General features: G+C 44.5%; 1 protein-coding gene across 1 annotated transcript in view; it reads right to left on the bottom strand.

The window, feature by feature from the left end:
* LOC138663152 (oocyte zinc finger protein XlCOF6-like) overlaps positions 1-20,814 on the bottom strand; it is a 57,206-nt gene that overhangs the window by 18,000 nt on the left and 18,392 nt on the right. Inside the window, exons 2-6 of the mRNA XM_069749297.1 lie at positions 17,792-17,941; positions 17,478-17,657; positions 17,277-17,400; positions 17,099-17,193; positions 7,769-7,859 (exon numbers count right to left, since the gene is read on the bottom strand). Coding sequence (XP_069605398.1) covers positions 7,769-7,859; positions 17,099-17,193; positions 17,277-17,400; positions 17,478-17,657; positions 17,792-17,863 — 562 coding nt within the window. The 5' untranslated portion in view covers positions 17,864-17,941. The remainder of the gene's footprint in view (positions 1-7,768; positions 7,860-17,098; positions 17,194-17,276; positions 17,401-17,477; positions 17,658-17,791; positions 17,942-20,814) is intronic.

Below are 20,814 nucleotides of genomic sequence, written 5' to 3'. Positions count from 1 at the left end.
TATGGGGTGTTGTCTTATACTACAGGGTCTGCCTATGGGATGATGTCTTATAATACAGAGTCTGCCTATTGGGGCTGCCTTATGCTATAGAGTTGACAGAATAGGGGCGCAGAATGGGTGCAGCACATGGCAGAATGGGGAGGCAGGATGGGTGCAGCACATGATAGAATTGGGGCGCAGGATGGGAGCAGCACATTACAGAATTGGGTAGCAAAATGGGAGCAGCACATGATTGAATGGGGCGCAGGGTAGGAGCAGCACATTACAGAATGGGGTAGCAGAATGGGTGCAGCACATGGCAGAATGGGGAGGCAGGATGGGTGCAGCACATGATAGAATTGGGGCGCAGGATGGGAGCAGCACATTACAGAATTGGGTAGCAAAATGGGAGCAGCACATGATTGAATGGGGCGCAGGGTAGGAGCAGCACATTACAGAATGGGGTAGCAGAATGGGAGGAGCACATGACAGAATGGGGGTGCAGGATGGGAGCAGCATGACACTATGGGGACACAGGATGAAAGCATCACATGACAGGATGAGGGCGCTGGATGGAGGATGCAAATGAGAGGAATGGGGCACAGGATGGGGGCTGCACATGACAGGAAGGGGGCACAAGATGGTAGCACATGACTAGATTAGGGCACAGGATAGAAGCAGCACATACCAGGATGGAGACCATATACCAATATAAATGCTCGCCACCCGGGAATAGAACGGGTTTAATAGCTAGTCAGTTATAATTCTGCCAGCAACACTAAAAACCCGCTCTAACAGAACGCTAGTAGCAGGGCAGGCCAGGACCTCCAAGGTGTAGAGAGCCAGGTCATGCCATGTGTCGAGCTTGGATACCCAATAATTAAAAGGCACAGAGGAATCCCGGAAGCCGTTTGTATGATCAGCAAGGTACTCCCTCAGCATCTTCCCAAACATTGCACGTCTTGTGACAGCCTCTGTGCCAGCGCGATGGGAGAGTCTGAGATAACCATCCCAGACCAGAACTTTGCCATTGTTCCCCTGCCTGTGCTGGATTGTACTTATGTCTCTCTCGCCTGTACTCCTTGGTCGTACAACAAACTCTGATGTCTGCTGCGAGCATTCTCAGATGGGAAGTTTTTTATTAATTCCGCTACAAGGGCCCTATGGCACTGCACCATTTTAGTACACCTGTCTGCCTCTGGAAGAAGAGATTGAAAGTTCGCCTTGTAGCGTGGGTCTAGAAGTGTCACCAACAAGTAATGAGGGTCACTGAAAATTTTAATAATGCGAGGGTCACGGGAAACGCAGCATAACATAAAGGCAGCCATGCGTGCCAGACTGCTAACAGGCAAGACTTCCGTGCCCTCACCAACAGGACGACTGACCATGCTGTCCTCCGCCTCCTCCTCCTTCCTGTCCTCAGGCCATCCACGCTGAACAGACGGTATGACAGCTGTGCTTGTAGTACCATCTATAGCACATAAAAGTAGCTCCTGTTCATCCTCCTCTTGCTCCACCTGCAATGCATCCTCTTTAATTGTGAGCAGAGAGGTTTTCAGAATGCAAAGAAGCGGGATGGTCACACTAATTATGGCATCATCACCGCTCACCATCTTGGTGCAGTCCTCAAAGTTTTGAAGGATGGTACATATGTCTGACATCCATGTCCACTCCTGAGGTCTTATGTGCGGAGTCTGAACTGAGTAACGACAGCCTTGTTGATGCTGGTAGTCAACAACTGCCCTCTTCTGCTCACAAATCCTTTCCAACATATGCAATGTAGAGTTACAAAGTGTGGGGACATCACACACCAGTCGGTGAGCCAAAAGCTGCAAACGCTGCTGAAGCACGGCAAGGGCAGCTGAAGCTGTAGCTGACTTTCAAAAGTAGGCAGACAGGCGACGTACTTTCACTATCAGATGCGGCAGCTCCGGGTAGCTTTTGAGAAAACGTTGAACGACGAGATTAAGCACATGGGCCAGGCAAGGTACGTGTGTGAGCTCACCTTTCCTCAGAGCCGCCGCCAGGTTCCGGCCATTGTCACACAAGACCATGCCTGGCTGTAGGTTCAGCGGGGTCAGCCAAAAATCTGACTGCGCTGTCCACAACTCTTCAGCATTGTGCAGTTTGTCACCTAAGCAGATTAGCTTCAGCACAGCCTGTTGCCTCTTGACTGAGGCAGTGCTGTAGTGCTTTCAGCTTCTGGCTGATGTGCTCATTTCAGAGATGGAAGCTGAAGAGGAGGAGGAGGTACAGGAGCTATAGATTGTGGGGGCAACCCTGATTGACGTAGGGCCCACAATTCTTGGTGTCAGGAGGATGTGTTCCATCCCAACGTCCAATTGGTTCCCGGCTTCCACTATGTTAACCCAGTGTGCCGTCAGTGAGATGTACCGTCCCTGCCTACATGCACTTGTCCATGTGTCTGTGGTTAGGTGGACTTTCCCAGTAACTGCATTGTTGAGGGCACGGGTATTGTTGCGGGACATGTGCTGGTGTAATGACGATACGGCACACTGGGAGAAATGGTGGCGACTGGGGATCGAGTACCTTGGGATTGCCGCCACCATCAGGTTGCGCAAAGCTTCCATCTCAACGAGCCTAAAAGGCAACATTTTGAGCGCAGGCAGATGAGAAATGTGATAATTTAGTATTGTGGCCTGTGGGGCGTTGGCTGCGTATTTCCGCTTGTGTTCCAATGACTGTGGTATAGACAACTAAAGGCTGCCCTGGGACAAGGACAGGCTTGATGATGGTGCTAGTTGACTGTGGGCAACAACAGTTACAGGGCACGAGGCATCTTCGCATGCACCGTGGTCTGGGGATTGGCTTGGATGCAAAACAGTGGAAGAAGCAGTGGTGTCACCTACAGACAGTGTTCCTGGAGCCTGGGGTTCGGCTCACAAAGTCAGGTGCTTTGCTGCCATGTGCCCGATCATGCTGGTGGTGGTCAGGCTGGTAGTTTTGCTACCCCTGCTGACTGATGCATGTAGAAAAGCCGCGGAGACACCATCACGTGTTTTTCAACGCAAGCAATAAATAGCCAGGTCTTTCACCGGGAAGGAACAACCACGGGAAGGGCAGCATCCAAAAAGGAAAACCACCTATGCCAAAACATGGTATCCATCCACAGACAGCTGTTTCGGGGTATTTGCCCCTCATCAGTGTGGAGTAGGAAACTGGCTATTAGGAGCAGTGCCTAGTAAAAGGACTACAAACATAAGGATGAATGACTCGGGGAGATCAAAACATCCAACACCGCGGAGACACCATCACGTGTTTCTCAATGCAGTTATCCAGAACACTGCCCCCATCCCTTATGGGAAATATGCAAATGCATGAAGAAAAGCCGCAGAGACACCATCACGTGTTTCTCAACGCAAGCAATAAATAGCCAGGTCTTTCATTGGGAAGGAACAACCATGGGAAGGGCAGCATCCAAAAAGGAAAACCACCTATGCCAAAACATGGTATCCATCCACAGACAGCTGTTTCGGGGTATTTACCCCTCATCAGTGTGGAGTAGGAAACTGGCTATTAGGAGCAGTGCCTAGTAAAAGGACTACAAACATAAGGATGAATGACCTCGGGGAGATCAAAACATCCAACACCGCGGAGACACCATCACGTGATGGTGTCTCCGCGGCTTTTCTACATGCATTTTCATATTTCCCATAAGGGATGGGGGCAGTGTTCTGGATCACTGCGTTGAGAAACAAGTGATGGTGTCTCCTGAAATGTATGCCTGAAAAGCAAGAATTTGGACATCACAGATAGACCGGGCATCTGACTGAGATAACAGACTGTTTCAATATGTGGCCTGGATTCTTTACATTTTTTAACCACAAATTACTGTATAGAACAAGGGGAGCAGACACACTAAAAACTGGAATGTATGCCTGAAAAGCAAGTATTTGGAGACCACAGATAAACCGGCCGTCTGACTGAGATAACAGAATGTTTCAATATGTAGCCTTGAGTTTTTCAAAATTTATTTAACCCAGTCACAAATTACTGTATAGAACAAGGGTAGCAGACAGACTAAAAAAAGGAATGTATGCCTCAAAAGCAAGAATTTGGACACCACAGATAGAGCGGGCGTCTGACTGAGATAACAGACTGTTTCAATATGTGACCTGGAGTTTTTTTTTATTTTTTTACCACAAATTACTGTATAGAACAAAGGTAGAGGACAGACAAAAAAGTGAAATGTATGCCTGAAAAGCAAGGATTTGGACACCACAGATAAACCGGGCATCTGACGGAGATAACACACTATTTCAATATGTGGCTTGGATTTTTTGAAATTTTTTAAACCTCAAAATACTCTAATAATAGAACAAGGGTAGCAGACAGACAAAAGAGTGGAATATATGTCTGAAAAGCAAGGATTTGGGAACCACAAATAGACCGGCTCTCTGACTAAGATAACAGACTGTTTCAATATGTGACATGGATTTTTTAATTTTTTTTAACCCAACCACAAATTACTGTACAAAACAAAGGTAGCAGACAGACAAAAAACTGGAATGTATGCCTGAAAAGCAAGGATTTGGACACCACAGATAGACCGGCCATCTGACTGAGATAATAGACTGTTTCAATATGTGGCATGGATTTTTTAAATTTTTTTTAACCCAAATACAAATTACTGTATAGACTAAGGGTAGCAGACAGACAAAAAAGTGGAATGTATGCCTGAAAAGCAAGTATTTGGAGACCACAGATAGACCGGACTGTTTCACATATGTGGTCTGGAGGTTTTAAAACATTTTAAACCCCAAAATACTGTATAGAGCAAGGGTAGCAAAAAGACAAAAAAGTGGAATGTATAGATTTTCACGCTCTTGTATTGAAATGACTTGGCTGTGGTCGGCAGTGTGACCAAGCAAATAAATGTAGAAAAAAGGGGGCTATGGATTGCTCTATAATAAAATTAGCAGGTATATGGTGCAAAAAAAAATATATATATAGCCACGGATACCTGCAGCTATGTATATATAAAATACGCAGTAGCAGACAGTAATGGAGCCTTTTGATGTATGCAGTGTGATCTATATACTCACAGTGCCTGCATGCCTTGCACTGATGTGGATATGTGCACATAGACTCCCCTGCCTACCTAGCACGGCAAACTATGTACCCCCGAATTAGCCCTAAAAGGGACTGTTGGTTTCTCAGGATTTGTGGATTGAACACTAGTAGACCCACACTAACTAATAAAAGAATGAATCTGACCCTATGTCAGCAGCAGCTCTCCCTACACTAGCTAAGTCCGGAGCAGAATGTGGCGAGCAGGGCAGCGCCAGGTCTCTTATAGACCTGATGACGCTGTGCAGCCAGCCAATCACTGTAATACCACAACAAAGATGGCTGCGGTATTATAATACATAGCAGAAAATCCCTGCATGTTGATTGGCGCTCTAAAAAGCACCAAAATTAAAAAGGAGGAGACAGCTGACATGTGGCCGCAATGGGCGCGAGCGGAATCGCGATCCGCCCGCGCCCTAAACTACCAGTGGTTAAATGCCGCTCTCAAACTCTGACAGCGGCATTTAGCAAGCACCGCCGGCCGCTAGGCCGGAAGCGCTCGCACCGCTGACCCCCGTCACATGATCGGGGGGTCAGCGGTGCATTGCCATAACAACCTGAGGTCTCCTTGAGACCTCTATGGTTGTTGATGGCAGATTGCTTTGAGCTCCACCCTGTGGTCGGCGCTCAAAGCGATGCTGCATTTCTGCTCCCTGGAGGTGATCTGTTCTTCACCTGTATGTAGCAGAGGCGATCAGGTTGTGCCAGCTTCTAGCATCCTATGGAGGTTATTGAAGCATGCCAAAAAAAAAAAGTGTTTAATAATATTAAAAAAAAAATATAAAAGTTCAAATCATCCCCCTTTTGCCCCAATCAAAATAAAACAATTAAAAAAAAAATCAAACCTACACATATTTGGTATCGCCGCGTTCAGAATCACCCGATCTATCAACAAAAACAAGGATTAACCTAATCGCTTAAACGGCGTAGCGAAAAAAATCAAAACGCCAAAATAACGTTTTTTTGGTTGTTGTGACATTGCATTAAAATGCAATAGCGGGCTATAAAAAAAAGTATCTGCACAAAGTGGTATCATTAAAAACATCAGCTTGGCACGCAAAAAATAAACATAAACCCTCACCCAATCCCAGATCACGGGCATCGGAAAATGGCGCTATTTTTCTTAGCAAAGTTTGGAATTTTTTTCCCAACTTAGATAAAAAAGAATCTAGACATGCGTGGTGTCTATGAACTCGTAATGACCTGGAGAATCATAATGGCAGGTCAGTTTTAGCATTTAGTGAACCTAGCAAAAAAGCCAAACAAAAAACTAGTGTGGGATTGCATTTTTTTTGTAATTTCATCGCACTTGGAATTTTTTCCCATTTCCTCTTACATGACATGGTAAAACCAATGGTATCGTTCAAAAGTACAACTCGTCTTGCAAAAAATAAGCCCTCACATGGCCATATTGACGGAAACATAAAAAAGTTATGGCTCTGGAAAGAAGGGGAGTGAAAAACGAAAAAAGCTCCGGGGGTTAAGCAATTGGATTGGTGACTCCGTTCTGGAGGATATAAAATATCCACAATCGATTATTTGTATATGCCTGAGGAAGGAGCTAAGTATCCAATACTGGGGACACTCAAGGGATTTTTGGTGCAAAAATCAAAATGTAATACATACAGTAGCCACTAGTTACAAACGTTTCGGTCGGGATAGACATTCATCAGTGTACTAATTTTTAGATGCTAGTGTGAGTAGAACACAAACAGTAGCCAAAGATCAGCTAAAGGGTGTAGCCCAGAGCGTAGGGGGTCAGTCACTAGGTATGTGCCGAGTATCATATGTCGCCGTATCCACCGCAAGACAAGAAGGTGTCTTGGAAACCGCGACAGGATACTCGGCACATACCTAGGTTGGGTCACAGTATACCTGATTGCAGGTCACTGACCACCTACGCACTGGGTTACATCCTTTAGTTGATCCTTGGCTACTGTTTGTGTTCTACTCACACTAGCATCTAAAAATTAACCCTAGTACACTGATGAAGGTCTATCACGACCGAAACGTTTGTGACTAGTGGCTACTGTATGTATTACATTTTGATTTTTGCACCAAAAATCCCTGAGCGTGCCCGGTATTGGATACTTAGCTATAAGGTTTGGGAACCTACTGTGTGGCACCTCCAAGTTTGGCTGTGCTAACATTTATTCCTATATGAGGAAGGAGCTGGTTCACATCGAAAAAGAGTAGAATTTTAAAATGAAAAGGTTTTTTTTTTTTTTTACGTTCATTTGTTTTGATACCCAACTTCCTGGCTCAGCTCCCGGCAGAGCTTTTCAAAACCCTGATTTTTTCCTTCTTCCCATATCAAGGATTTTGGAAGCCAACAGCATCACAGCATCATTACCCTCCATTTTCTCAAAAAGGCTCCTCATAATATTTTTCTAACTTGTCAGCCCATTCTACATACGCTGTCATTTGGCTTTGAAGTTTACAGATCTTGGCAGGTAATGGTCAGCATCTTCTAATCTCAGGGGGTAGTTGGATCCTCCAGGTTGTAAGTTCTATAGAAAAGGGCTTTCAATGCCCAAAGTCACTTGGACAGTTTTGGGTGGAGGAGAATGTTGTGGTCTAGAGGCAAAATGGTGATCACACGATTGTGATAGAGTCAGACTACACCACCGATAAAGCAGCCACAGCCGGTGACTGAGAAGAATCTGTGACTTCTCTGCATTTAGTGGTTACTACTCACCTGGGTAGTCATATGTAGGAATCTCCTCTTTACACCGCTCATCACCCCTCACATATGTCTCTGTAGTATTAATATGGGTCAGATCTTCACCCTGAAACAAATATTGTAAAAGTCACACACAGATGGAGAAGTCACATCTATGATCAGCTCTAATCCTGCCATCTCCACCGTTCTCATTACACAAGTATAAAACATATAATACTGGTGGATAAAACAAGACTGAGCACAAGACCTTCACAGCCGTCTAAACATTGTGACAGAGTCACTGGTAAGCTGATAGAGGGGAGATACGTGTCACTGCGCTTAACGGCATCAGTGATGTGAAACCAGAGCATTTTTTCTCCAGCACACTACGTGTTGTGAGGGTTAAGATGCATAAACAGGGCTTGTTTTATGTGGACCTTCACGGAGAGGGTGGGAGAAGGTCCACTTTATCTCCCCTGGCAGACCTGCCAGGACCTGCATGAGGTCATGATCATGTGATCAATCACATGATGGGGAAGTTACAGGCTTGGGGTGAAATAACCGAGCTCTACAGGCAGTCTGGGCTCAGCTAGCCTGGAGAGAGGACTCCAGAGGCTTTGTGGCTCGTCGAATAAAGCCAAACCAGATAGAACACTCTACTTCTACCACAGCCCATAGGATCCGTAAATAAGAACCACGTATCACAGGCCATATAACATCAAAAGGACACTCCAACCAATTGCATAAACCCAGAAAGAACTAGGAGTACTCAGTCCAGATATTTCATATAAACGTATATAGTACTTTATTACATCAATTGTAAAAACATGTATGACAACATTACATAATTAGAGGGTTAGGGTAGTCACAGTTACACCGGCACAATCATATATCACAACGTAAAGTGCATAGTGCTCTAAGTTTGGATGGGAAGCTTCCCCAGTAGCGTATACCCACTAGCGTCAGGGATTGGAGATTGCTACACACTTGTAGCCCAATAGAGTGATAGTACTCTTTAAGGGAGCTTACCCATCATGTGGTAAAAGACCGGGTCTGTGTTGCACCGCCACGCGTTTCGCAGTTCTTCTTCAAGGTGCGGTGGTATTGTGTGATAGGGCCGGGGTTAAATAGCAGTCAGCGCCGGAAGCTGTATAGTCGGCGCATGTCCTCTGACCTGCACGCCGTGATACGCATCACTTCCGGCGGGAGGGGCAACACTGCGTGTCAGCGTCCATGACGATGTGACGTCATTGGAACGCATGTGTCATCCCAATTCGCCCTTGGCAATGCTCCAGGCCGTGCCACATCAGACATGCGCACTAAATAGCAGTCAGCGCCCGAAACTGTATAGTCGGCGCATGTCCTCTGACCCGCACGCCGTGGTACGCATCACTTCCGGCGGGAGGGGCAACACTGCGTGTCAGCGTCCATGACGATATAACGTCATTGGAACGCATGTGTCATCCCAATTCGCCCTTGGCAATGCTCCAGGCCGTGCCACATCAGACATGCGCACTAAATAGCAGTCAGCGCCCGAAACTGTATAGTCGGCGCATGTCCTCTGACCCGCACGCCGTGGTACGCATCACTTCCGGCGGGAGGGGCAACACTGCGTGTCAGCGTCCATGACGATATAACGTCATTGGAACGCATGTGTCATCCCAATTCGCCCTTGGCAATGCTCCAGGCCGTGCCACATCAGACATGCGCACTACAGGATCCGGTGAAACAATAGAAGGTGTCAGATCAGAGGTCGGGTCAGACGAACTATTAAGTGTAACATATGTAGAAATGTACAATTTTACAGTAAATACAGTGAAACACATCATATATACTAATAATTATATTCAACTGTGTACGTGCCTAAAAATAATCATACTATACCTAAATATTAATTAACAAAAATAAATAAATATAAATCTAAATAATCAGTGATATTACTAAAGTAATTAATTATAGCGTGATACAGTTCAGCCCATCCTCCGAATTTCCACTTCCTGCTCCTAGAATGTTATTTCCAGCATAACTATATGGCCCAGGTGGTTATGCATTTCACACATCAAAGGGATGATAATAAAATTAGAACAAAACTGTGAATAAAAAGACAAAATTACTATCCAAGACATAACATACATAAACCACAAAAAACACACTATATTAAAAACCAAGACTGGGATGCTGCACAAAAACTTACAAAAATGAGCCAAAGCTCACCTGTTCATTCAGGCCTGCCGGCGCCACGGTATTAAGTACCGTGATCCACCGGCACTCCCTCTGGGCCAACAGGCGCCTTACGTCACCTCCCCTGATGCCCACACGGATTCTGTCGATCCCCCAAGCCATAAAGCCATCTGGATTACTATTATGCTTGAGACGAAAATGTTTTGGAATTGGTTTCAACGTAGCCACATCCTCCATGTCACGTGCGGCCTTTATGTCCCTCACGTGCTCGCGTATGCGAACACGCAGCTCTCTGGACGTAAGACCCACATACACCAAGTTGCAGGGGCACACTGCATAATACACTACATTCATTGTGGTACAGGTAATGTGGTCCCTTATAGTGTATTCCTTCTTTCCGTCCGATGACATGAAGGATGTGGCACGTCTCAAATTCCTACAGGCCAAACATCCACCACATGGGTAGAAGCCTGTTCTGGGATTACCAACTCCAAAAATATTAGATTGTTTCTGTACATAATGGCTTTTTACATTGGCCGATACTAAAAACTGACCCTGTCCTGCGGGGATGCCTGCCACATAGACCTCTGATGACCGCACGGAGGAGTAGAAACCTTAGAGACATCGTAGTAAAAAGCCATTATGTACAGAAACAATCTAATATTTTTGGAGTTGGTAATCCCAGAACAGGCTTCTACCCATGTGGTGGATGTTTGGCCTGTAGGAATTTGAGACGTGCCACATCCTTCATGTCATCGGACGGAAAGAAGGAATACACTATAAGGGACCACATTACCTGTACCACAATGAATGTAGTGTATTATGCAGTGTGCCCCTGCAACTTGGTGTATGTGGGTCTTACGTCCAGAGAGCTGCGTTTTCGCATACGCGAGCACGTGAGGGACATAAAGGCCGCACGTGACATGGAGGATGTGGCTACGTTGAAACCAATTCCAAAACATTTTCGTCTCAAGCATAATAGTAATCCAGATGGCTTTATGGCTTGGGGGATCGACAGAATCCGTGTGGGCATCAGGGGAGGTGACGTAAGGCGCCTGTTGGCCCAGAGGGAGTGCCGGTGGATCACGGTACTTAATACCGTGGCGCCGGCAGGCCTGAATGAACAGGTGAGCTTTGGCTCATTTTTGTAAGTTTTTGTGCAGCATCCCAGTCTTGGTTTTTAATATAGTGTGTTTTTTGTGGTTTATGTATGTTATGTCTTGGATAGTAATTTTGTCTTTTTATTCACAGTTTTGTTCTAATTTTATTATCATCCCTTTGATGTGTGAAATGCATAACCACCTGGGCCATATAGTTATGCTGGAAATAACATTCTAGGAGCAGGAAGTGGAAATTCGGAGGATGGGCTGAACTGTATCACGCTATAATTAATTACTTTAGTAATATCCCTGATTATTTAGATTTATATTTATTTATTTTTGTTAATTAATATTTAGGTATAGTATGATTATTTTTAGGCACGTACACAGTTGAATATAATTATTAGTATATATGATGTGTTTCACTGTATTTACTGTAAAATTGTACATTTCTACATATGTTACACTTAATAGTTCGTCTGACCCGACCTCTGATCTGACACCTTCTATTGTTTCACCGGATCCTGTAGTGCGCATGTCTGATGTGGCACGGCCTGGAGCATTGCCGAGGGCGAATTGGGATGACACATGTGTTCCAATGACGTTATATCGTCATGGACGCTGACACGCAGTGTTGCCCCTCCCGCCGGAAGTGATGCGTACCACGGCGTGCGGGTCAGAGGACATGCGCCGACTATACAGTTTCCGGCGCTGACTGCTATTTAGTGCGCATGTCTGATGTGGCACGGCCTGGAGCATTGCCAAGGGCGAATTGGGATGACACATGCGTTCCAATGACGTCACATCGTCATGGACGCTGACACGCAGTGTTGCCCCTCCCGCCGGAAGTGATGCGTATCACGGCGTGCAGGTCAGAGGACATGCGCCGACTATACAGCTTCTGGCGCTGACTGCTATTTAACCCCGGCCCTATCACACAATACCACCGCACCTTGAAGAAGAACTGCGAAACGCGCGTCGGTGGCGGTGCAACACAGACCCAGTCTTTTACCACATGATGGGTAAGCTCCCTTAAAGAGTACTATCACTCTATTGGGCTACAAGTGTGTAGCAATCTCCAATCCCTGACGCTAGTGGGTATACGCTACTGGGGAAGCTTCCCATCCAAACTTAGAGCACTATGCACTTTACGTTGTGATATATGATTGTGCCGGTGTAACTGTGACTACCCTAACCCTCTAATTATGTAATGTTGTCATACATGTTTTTACAATTGATGTAATAAAGTACTATATACGTTTATATGAAATATCTGGACTGAGTACTCCTAGTTCTTTCTGGGTTTATGTTTGTGGCTCGTCGAGTACAGACTGAACCTGTCCTGCTCCAGAGCGGGGGGCCACCCGCAACATACGGACTGTGCTGCTCCAGAGCGGGGTGCCACCCGCAACATATGGACTGTGCTGCAGCATTTTTGTATTCCTTTATCGTTTTGTTCCTGTTTTATCCAAAAAGTCTGAGTTTGTTTTCCCCACAAGTTGGTTTATGCTGCCTTACATTAAAGAGACGGTGTTCCCATTTTTCCTACCTCTGTGTGCCGCCACGTGAGTGAACTACTACAACATCATAAAGCCTCTTTCACATGTCTGTGTCTCCGGTATTTGAGGTGACAGTTTTAACACGTACCGGAGACACGTACACACGTAGACCCATTCAAATCAATGGGTCTGTGCACATGCCAGTGTGTTTCCATAGACCGTATGTCCATGTGCCCCACACGTAGGCATGGCCGGTTTTTTACCATCAGCATGGACGGCAAAACGTACTGCACATTGAGAACACACATTGATGTTCTCCGTGTGACACGCATCAGCACTGGGGAAGAAGAGCTACAGTCAGTGCTGTTACCCGACGGCAGGTGCTGAAGATGGCTCTCATCATTCTCTCCTGCTCTGCTGGTGGGGAATGATGACAGTTACAGTAAAGTCCGAACGATGACAGCAGGTGGGGCTTTGGGGACTATTACTCCCATCATTCGACACCTGCTGCCGCTAATAACAGTGACAGCAGGATCAGATGATTGGGGTATTGCTCACGCGCCGCCTGCAATATATCAAAATAAATGAATGAACAACCCAATGTGGGTTCCCCCCTATTTTGTTGAACCAACCAGGTAAAACTCACAGTTGGGGGCTGCAACTGTCAGCTTCAGCAAGGTTGGTTATCAAGAATAGAGGGGTACCATGCTATTTTTAAAAATTATTTAAATAAATAATTTTAAAAAATGGCGTGGGGTCCCTCCCATTTTTGACAGCCAGCCTTGATAAAGCTCACAGCTGGGGGCTGGTATTCTCAGGCTGGTAACGTTTCGATCCAAAAGATCTTCCTCTTTATTCTGGCTGTGTCTTCATTTACGTACTGTATAACTATAGGAATAGTACTGGATAGGAGACTTATAGACACTTCTCCATTACTAAGCCATGGGCTTGATCTCACCTGACAATACAAAGATGACATCATGATCTATGGAGTTTTGGAGATTGTTGGCTGGAGGGGTATCCATGAGCTCCGGTCAGGATAGCCATCGTCTGGAGGAACATAGGCTGTGACTGCACACTATACCAGCTGGCGATACAAAATCTGTGGGCCAACCAAACGTTGGGAGACAGTGGGCATCGCCTGGTATGGAGCCAGTGGAACTACCGATCTCAGATTGGGAACTTGTGAACTGAGGACATTGTATGTTGGCCATCTACCTGGATTTGTTGTACAACCATGGATGTATGGAATAAAAAAATTTGTAGCATCGTTAACCTGCATAGGTGATTTTTATAACCCACAACCTCAGATCTTCACACCCTCTATTCTTGATAACCAACCTTACTGAAGCTGACAGCTGAGGGGTGCAGCCCCCAGCTGTGAGATTTGCCTGGTTGGTTCAAGAAAATAGGGGGGAACCCATACCAGGTTTTTCATTCATTTATTTCATTATATCGCAAGTGGCAGCTGAGGAATATCCCAATCATCCACCCCTGCTGTCACTGTTATTAGCGGCAGCAAGTGTCGGATGATGGGAGTAAGGCCGCCGTCACACATGCGAGTTTTACGGACGTAAGAGCGCAGAATCTACGTCCGTAAAACTCGCAAAAAATACGGCACAATTATTCTCTATGCCCCTGCTCCTATTTGCCGTATTTTACTGATCAGTATTATACGGCTTTCTACGGCCGTACAAAATCGCAGCATGCTGCGTTTGTCACCGTACTGCGCAAGAAATACGCCAATGAAAGTCTATGGAAGCGTGAAAAATACGGATTACACACGGACAAGCAGTGTGACTTGCGAGAAATACGCAGCGCTGTTAGAGAGAAAAGCCGGTAATTCAGTGCGGTGTACAGTAAAATCACACTGACAGCTTACAGTAGAATAGGTAGAATAAATGTGTACACATAGAATAGGTATATATATATATATATGTCAGTGAGACACATATATGTATATATATTAATATTTATTCCAGCGCTAGACAGCTTGAAAGCCGGTAATTCAATTACCGGCTTTTTCCTTCTCCTTCCTAAAACCCGACATGATTTGAGACATGGTTTACATACAGTAAACCATGTCTTCTCTCCATTTTTTTTGCAGATTCCACACTACTAATGTCAGTAGTGTGTATCTGCAAAATTTGGCCGTTCTAGCTCTTAAAATAAAGGGTTAAATGGCGGAAAAAATTGGCGTGGGCTCCCGCGCAATTTTCTCCGCCAGAGTAGTAAAGCCAGTGACTGAGGGCAGATATTAATAGCCTGGAGAGGGTCCACGGTTATTGGCCCCCCCCTGGCTAAAAATATCTGCCCCCAGCCACCCCAGAAAAGGCACATCTGGAAGATGCGCCTATTCTGGCACTTGGCCACTCTCTTCCCATTCCCGTGTAGCGGTGGGATATGGGGTAATGAAGGGTTAATGCCACCTTGCTATTGTAAGGTGACATTAAGCCTAATTAATAATGGAGAGGCGTCAATTATGACACCTATCCATTATTAATCCAATACTAGTAAAGGGTTAAATAAAACACAAACACATTTTTTAAAATTATTTTAATGAAATAAAAACAATGGTTGTTGCAGTATTTTATTCAACGCCCAATCCAGTCACTGAAGACCCTCGTTCTGTGAGTAAAAAAACATAATAAACCAACAATATACTTACCCTCCGCAGATCTGTAACGTCCAACGATGTAAATCCTTCTGAAGGGGTTAAAACATTTTGCAGCAAGGAGCTGTGCTAATGCACGCTGCTCCTCGCTGCAAAACCCCAGGGAATGAGGCTAAAAATAGATCAATGATCTATATTTAGCTACATTTGCGGTGAGGCGCCCTCTGCTGGCTGTTCATAGATCGTGGGAAATTACCTAGAAAGCTCCCTGGCTTTCTAGGTAATTTCCCACGATCTATGAACAGCCAGCAGAGGGCGCCTCACCGCAAATGTAGCTAAATATAGATCATTGATCTATTTTTAGCCTCATTCCCTGGGGTTTTGCAGCGAGGAGCAGCGTGCATTAGCACAGCTCCTTGCTGCAAAATGTTTTAACCCCTTCAGAAGGATTTACATCGTTGGACGTTACAGATCTGCGGAGGGTAAGTATATTGTTGGTTTATTATGTTTTTTTACTCACAGAACGAGGGTCTTCAGTGACTGGATTGGGCGTTGAATAAAATACTGCAACAACCATTGTTTTTATTTCATTAAAATAATTTTAAAAAATGTGTTTGTGTTTTATTTAACCCTTTACTAGTATTGGATTAATAATGGATAGGTGTCATAATTGATGCCTCTCCATTATTAATTAGGCTTAATGTCACCTTACAATAGCAAGGTGGCATTAACCCTTCATTACCCCATATCCCACCGCTACACGGGAATGGGAAGAGAGTGGCCAAGTGCCAGAATAGGCGCATCTTCCAGATGTGCCTTTTCTGGGGTGGCTGGGGGCAGATATTTTTAGCCAGGGGGGGCCAATAACCGTGGACCCTCTCCAGGCTATTAATATCTGCCCTCAGTCACTGGCTTTACTACTCTGGCGGAGAAAATTGCGCGGGAGCCCACGCCAATTTTTTCCGCCATTTAACCCTTTATTTTAAGAGCTAGAACGGCCAAATTTTGCAGATACACACTACTGACATTAGTAGTGTGGAATCTGCAAAAAAAATGGAGAGAAGACATGGTTTACTGTATGTAAACCATGTCTCAAATCATGTCGGGTTTTAGGAAGAAGGAAAAAGCCGGTAATTGAATTACCGGCTTTCAAGCTGTCTAGCGCTGGAATAAATATTAATATATATACATATATGTGTCTCACTGACATATATATATATATACCTATTCTATGTGTACACATTTATTCTACCTATTCTACTGTAAGCTGTCAGTGTGATTTTACTGTACACCGCACTGAATTACCGGCTTTTCTCTCTAATATATGTGTCTACTGACACATATATATATATATATATATATATATATATATATATATATATATATATATAGACAGTATATATATATTTTCTTTTCTTTTTGGGACACATGGATCACTTCTATAGCGGTATGTTGGTTTTGCTAGCCTGCGAGAAAACCACGCAGTACGGATGCCATACGGATTACATACGGAGGATGCCATGCGCAAAAAACGCTGACACACCCTGCCTACGGAGGAGCTACGGACCACTTTTTTCGGGACTTTTCAGCGTATTACGGCCGTAATATACGGACCGTATTGTTTTACGCTGTGTGTGACGCCGGCCTAAGAGTCCCAAAAGCCCCCACCTGCTGTCATCGTTCTGACTTTAATATAACTCTCATAATTCTCTTCTGCCAACGCTGACGGAGCAGGGGAGAACGATGAGAGCTGTCTTCAGCACCCGCCACCGGGGAACAGCGCTTACAGTAGCACTTCAACCCCGGCGGCCGTCTGGGTGGTACTGATGCGGCACGCGGTTGCCACACGTGTACCGCAAGTATTATGCACACGGACACTGATATCTCCGGTACCAGTTTGTCCAGTACCAGAAAAAAATGAACGTGTGAAACCGGCCTAAGGGAGATTTCATGACACCTTCTCTCCATCTACCTGATGATCCAGAGGAACATTGGGATCTTCTTGTTTACAGTCTTGTGGAAGAAGATGAGGACATCTCTCTGGTGTTGTCCCCTTACTGGATAGATCTGGAGGAAACACATACAAGGACTGAAATCGTTCTTTACATACAGATAATTATAGGCCGTGTGTATATAGTTCTGTCTATTACCTGGTGATGTGAGGGGCTGGGGAACCTCCATCATGACGTCCTTGTACAGATCTTTGTGTCCTTCTAAATACTCCCACTCCTCCATGGAGAAATAGATGGCGACATCCTGACACCTTATAGGAACCTGACACATCCAATGATACCATCATTCCCCCAATCCCTTCTTACTGAATAATTTCCCAGCATTCCCAGTAGTGTCACCTCTCCAGTCAGCAGCTCAATCATCTTGTAGGTGAGTTCTAGGATCTTCTGGTCATTGATGTCCTCATGTATCAGGGGGTGAGGTGGAGGCCCTGTGATTGGGCTCAGGGGTCTTCCCCATCCCTCAGGCACAGGGTCCTGACAGTGATCATTAGAGGTTGTTTTCACTAGTATGTAATCCTGGTTATGGGAGAGACACATTAAAAAAAAAATCTCACTACAGACATTTCCAGAGTCCTCACCTCTCGAGTTCTGTCCATCTGTTATTCCCATAGATAAGAATGATGTAATGTGACGTCATCAGAATCTCTCACCTCTCCAGTAAGACGGAAGACGATCTCTAGGGTGAGGTGTAATATCCTTTCCACTATCTTGTCTCTGTCCATATCAATGATTGATGGGTAAATCAGGAAAATTCCCTTATATAGAAGATCTTCACTGAGAGGATCCGATATTGTAGAGACCTGAATGTGAAGAATATCATCCGATGTTACATCATAAAATTCTGTGTAATAATACAATTACTGGAGATAATAAGGGAAACATATGAGGAGATTTATTATTTTACAGTATTTAGTTTTCTTCTTTAGATCTACTAATAAAACCTATATATTTAGGCCACAGACAACAAGCAGTTTCTCCCTCGGAGTCGGCAGCTGAATACGTTCCTCATAGACATCTTCCATAACGTTAATTCTCGTCTCATTTACCGACACTGGAATCGGCATTAGCAATATTGCAGGAGATATTCATTACACGTGACAGGAGAAATAACTACTTCATGATGAGGACGACATCTTCATCTTCTACTACGGCTCTAGGAACATTTGTCCAGAGTCCATCACTGACTCCATCACCACCGGCCGTCTATATGAAGGTTTCCCGTCTTCCCCGCACTGTAATCTTCTATCACGTTAGATCTCAGCTCTGATTCACACACAGAAGTTTGAGGCTTTCATAAGAGATTTTTTTGTTTGCACAAACACAGCGGATAGAAATAATATGATACCAAACTCTCCATGTAAAGCATTTTATGGGGTTTATTTCTGGCCATAGGCATTCCTATATTACAAGAAAACTCCCGAAAAAAAGCAGATATTAAAATGTTTCAAAAGAAAATTGGCTCCAAGAATTCTTGTTAAAAGAATAAAAAAACAAAAAAAAAGCAGAAGACACATTTTATAATTTTTTACCATGTTAAACATTTTTTTTTCTTTTTTAAATGAACCCTTTTGGGCCCCAGAACATAGATGTACACCACAGGGACCGCACAGGGGCAGCTGCAACAAACACCCTGGCAGTTTAACCACTTGCTGCTGTCAAAAGCAAACATGGCATCTAAGAAGGTGTGACAGAGTTCGGCTGAATGCCCTCCGCCCCCAAGTACTCAATAGTATGGGGCGGCCTAGTTACTACGATACTTACATGCCTAATAATGGTGTCTGGGCTGCAATGTCCGAAGGTCTACTTGAACGAACTAGAGGCAGCGTCCAATAAGTCACCTTTTAATGCCCCCATACACATTAGAGTAAAGTTACATGAAATCACTGATTTTGGGGGTTTGGGCGACCATATAATGCATTTGGGAGCCTCCCGACAGATGATGTCAGGGCAGAGAAGGATCTGACATCCTGAATTTCAGAGGATAATCCATTTGTTCTTCCTGTAGATAATCCTCCGCTAGAGGAGTCTGGAGGCGACTCTCTCATACAGACCACAGGAAAGCTGGAATATTTGTGTGTGTGGGGCAGTCAGGAGAGATGGCCGTCTGCCAAATGACCGTTCAGCCAACACTTATCTCATGTGTATGGGGCCGTTAGTATTACACTGACAGCAGTGATGATACACGGCACTACAGTAGTACAGGGCATCACCGGAGCCATCAGAGGCTTGGATGTTGTATGATCGCACTGATTAGAGGTATTTTTAACCCCTTCATGACCCAGCCTATTTTGACCTTAATGACCTGGCCGTTTTTTGCAATTCTGACCAGTGTCCCTTTATGAGGTAATAACTCAGGAACGCTTCAACGGATCCTAGCGGTTCTGAGATTGTTTTTTCGTGACATATTGGGCTTCATGTTAGTGGTAAATTTAGGTCAATAAATTCTGCGTTTATTTGTGATAAAAACGGAAATTTGGCGAAAATTTTGAAAATTTCGCAATTTTCACATTTTGAATTTTTATTCTGTTAAACCAGAGAGTTATGTGACACAAAATAGTTAATAAATAACATTTCCCACATGTCTACTTTACACCAGCACAATTTTGGAAACAACATTTTTTTTTGCTAGGAAGTTATAAGAGTTAAAATTTGACCAGCGATTTCTCATTTTTACAACGAAATTTACAAAACCATTTTTTTTAGGGACCACCTCACATTTGAAGTCAGTTTGAGGGGTCTATATGGATGAAAATACCCAAAAGTGACACCATTCTAAAAAATGCACCCCTCAAGGTGCTCAAAACCACATTCAAGAAGTTTTTTAACCCTTCAGGTGCTTCACAGCAGCAGAAGCAACATGGAAGGAAAAAATGAACATTTAACTTTTTAGTCACAAAAATTATCTTTTACCAACATTTTTTTTATTTTCCCAATGGTACAAGGAGAAACTGAACCACGAAAGTTGTTGTCCAATTTGTCCTGAGTACGCTGATACCTCATATGTGGGGGTAAACCACTGTTTGGGCGCACGGCAGGGCTTGGAAGGGAAGGAGCGCCATTTGACTTTTTGAATGAAAAATTGGCTCCACTCTTTAGCGGACACCATGTCACGTTTGGAGAGCCCCCGTGTGCCTAAAAATTGGAGCTCCCCCACACGTGACCCCATTTTGGAAACTAGACGCCCCAAGGAACTTATCTAGATGCATAGTGAGAACTTTGAACCCCCGGGGGCTTCACAAATTGATCCGTAAAAATGAAAAAGTACTTTTTTTTCACAAAAAAATTCTTTTAGCCTCAATTTTTTTCATTTTCACATGGGCAACAGGATAAAATGGATCCTAAAATTTGTTGGGCAATTTCTCATGAGTACACCGATACCTCACATGTGGAGGTAAACCACTGTTTGGGCACATGGTAAGGTTGGGAAGGGAAGGAGCGCCATTTGACTCTTTGAATGAAAAATTATCTCCATCGTTAGCGGACACCATGTCGTGTTTGGAGAGCCCCCGTGTGCCTAAACATTGGAGCTCCCCCACAAATGACCCCATTTTGGAAACTAGACCCCCCAAGGAACTTATCTAGATGCATATTGAGCACTTTAAACCCTCAGGTGCTTCACAAATTGATCTGTAAAAATGAAAAAGTACTTTTTTTTTCACAAAAAAATTCTTTT

This window comes from Ranitomeya imitator, chromosome 2, assembly GCF_032444005.1.
Source record: "Ranitomeya imitator isolate aRanImi1 chromosome 2, aRanImi1.pri, whole genome shotgun sequence".
Taxonomy (NCBI): domain Eukaryota; kingdom Metazoa; phylum Chordata; class Amphibia; order Anura; family Dendrobatidae; genus Ranitomeya; species Ranitomeya imitator.
Note: the sequence above shows the minus strand (reverse complement) of the source record. Positions and strands in the feature narration are given on the sequence as shown.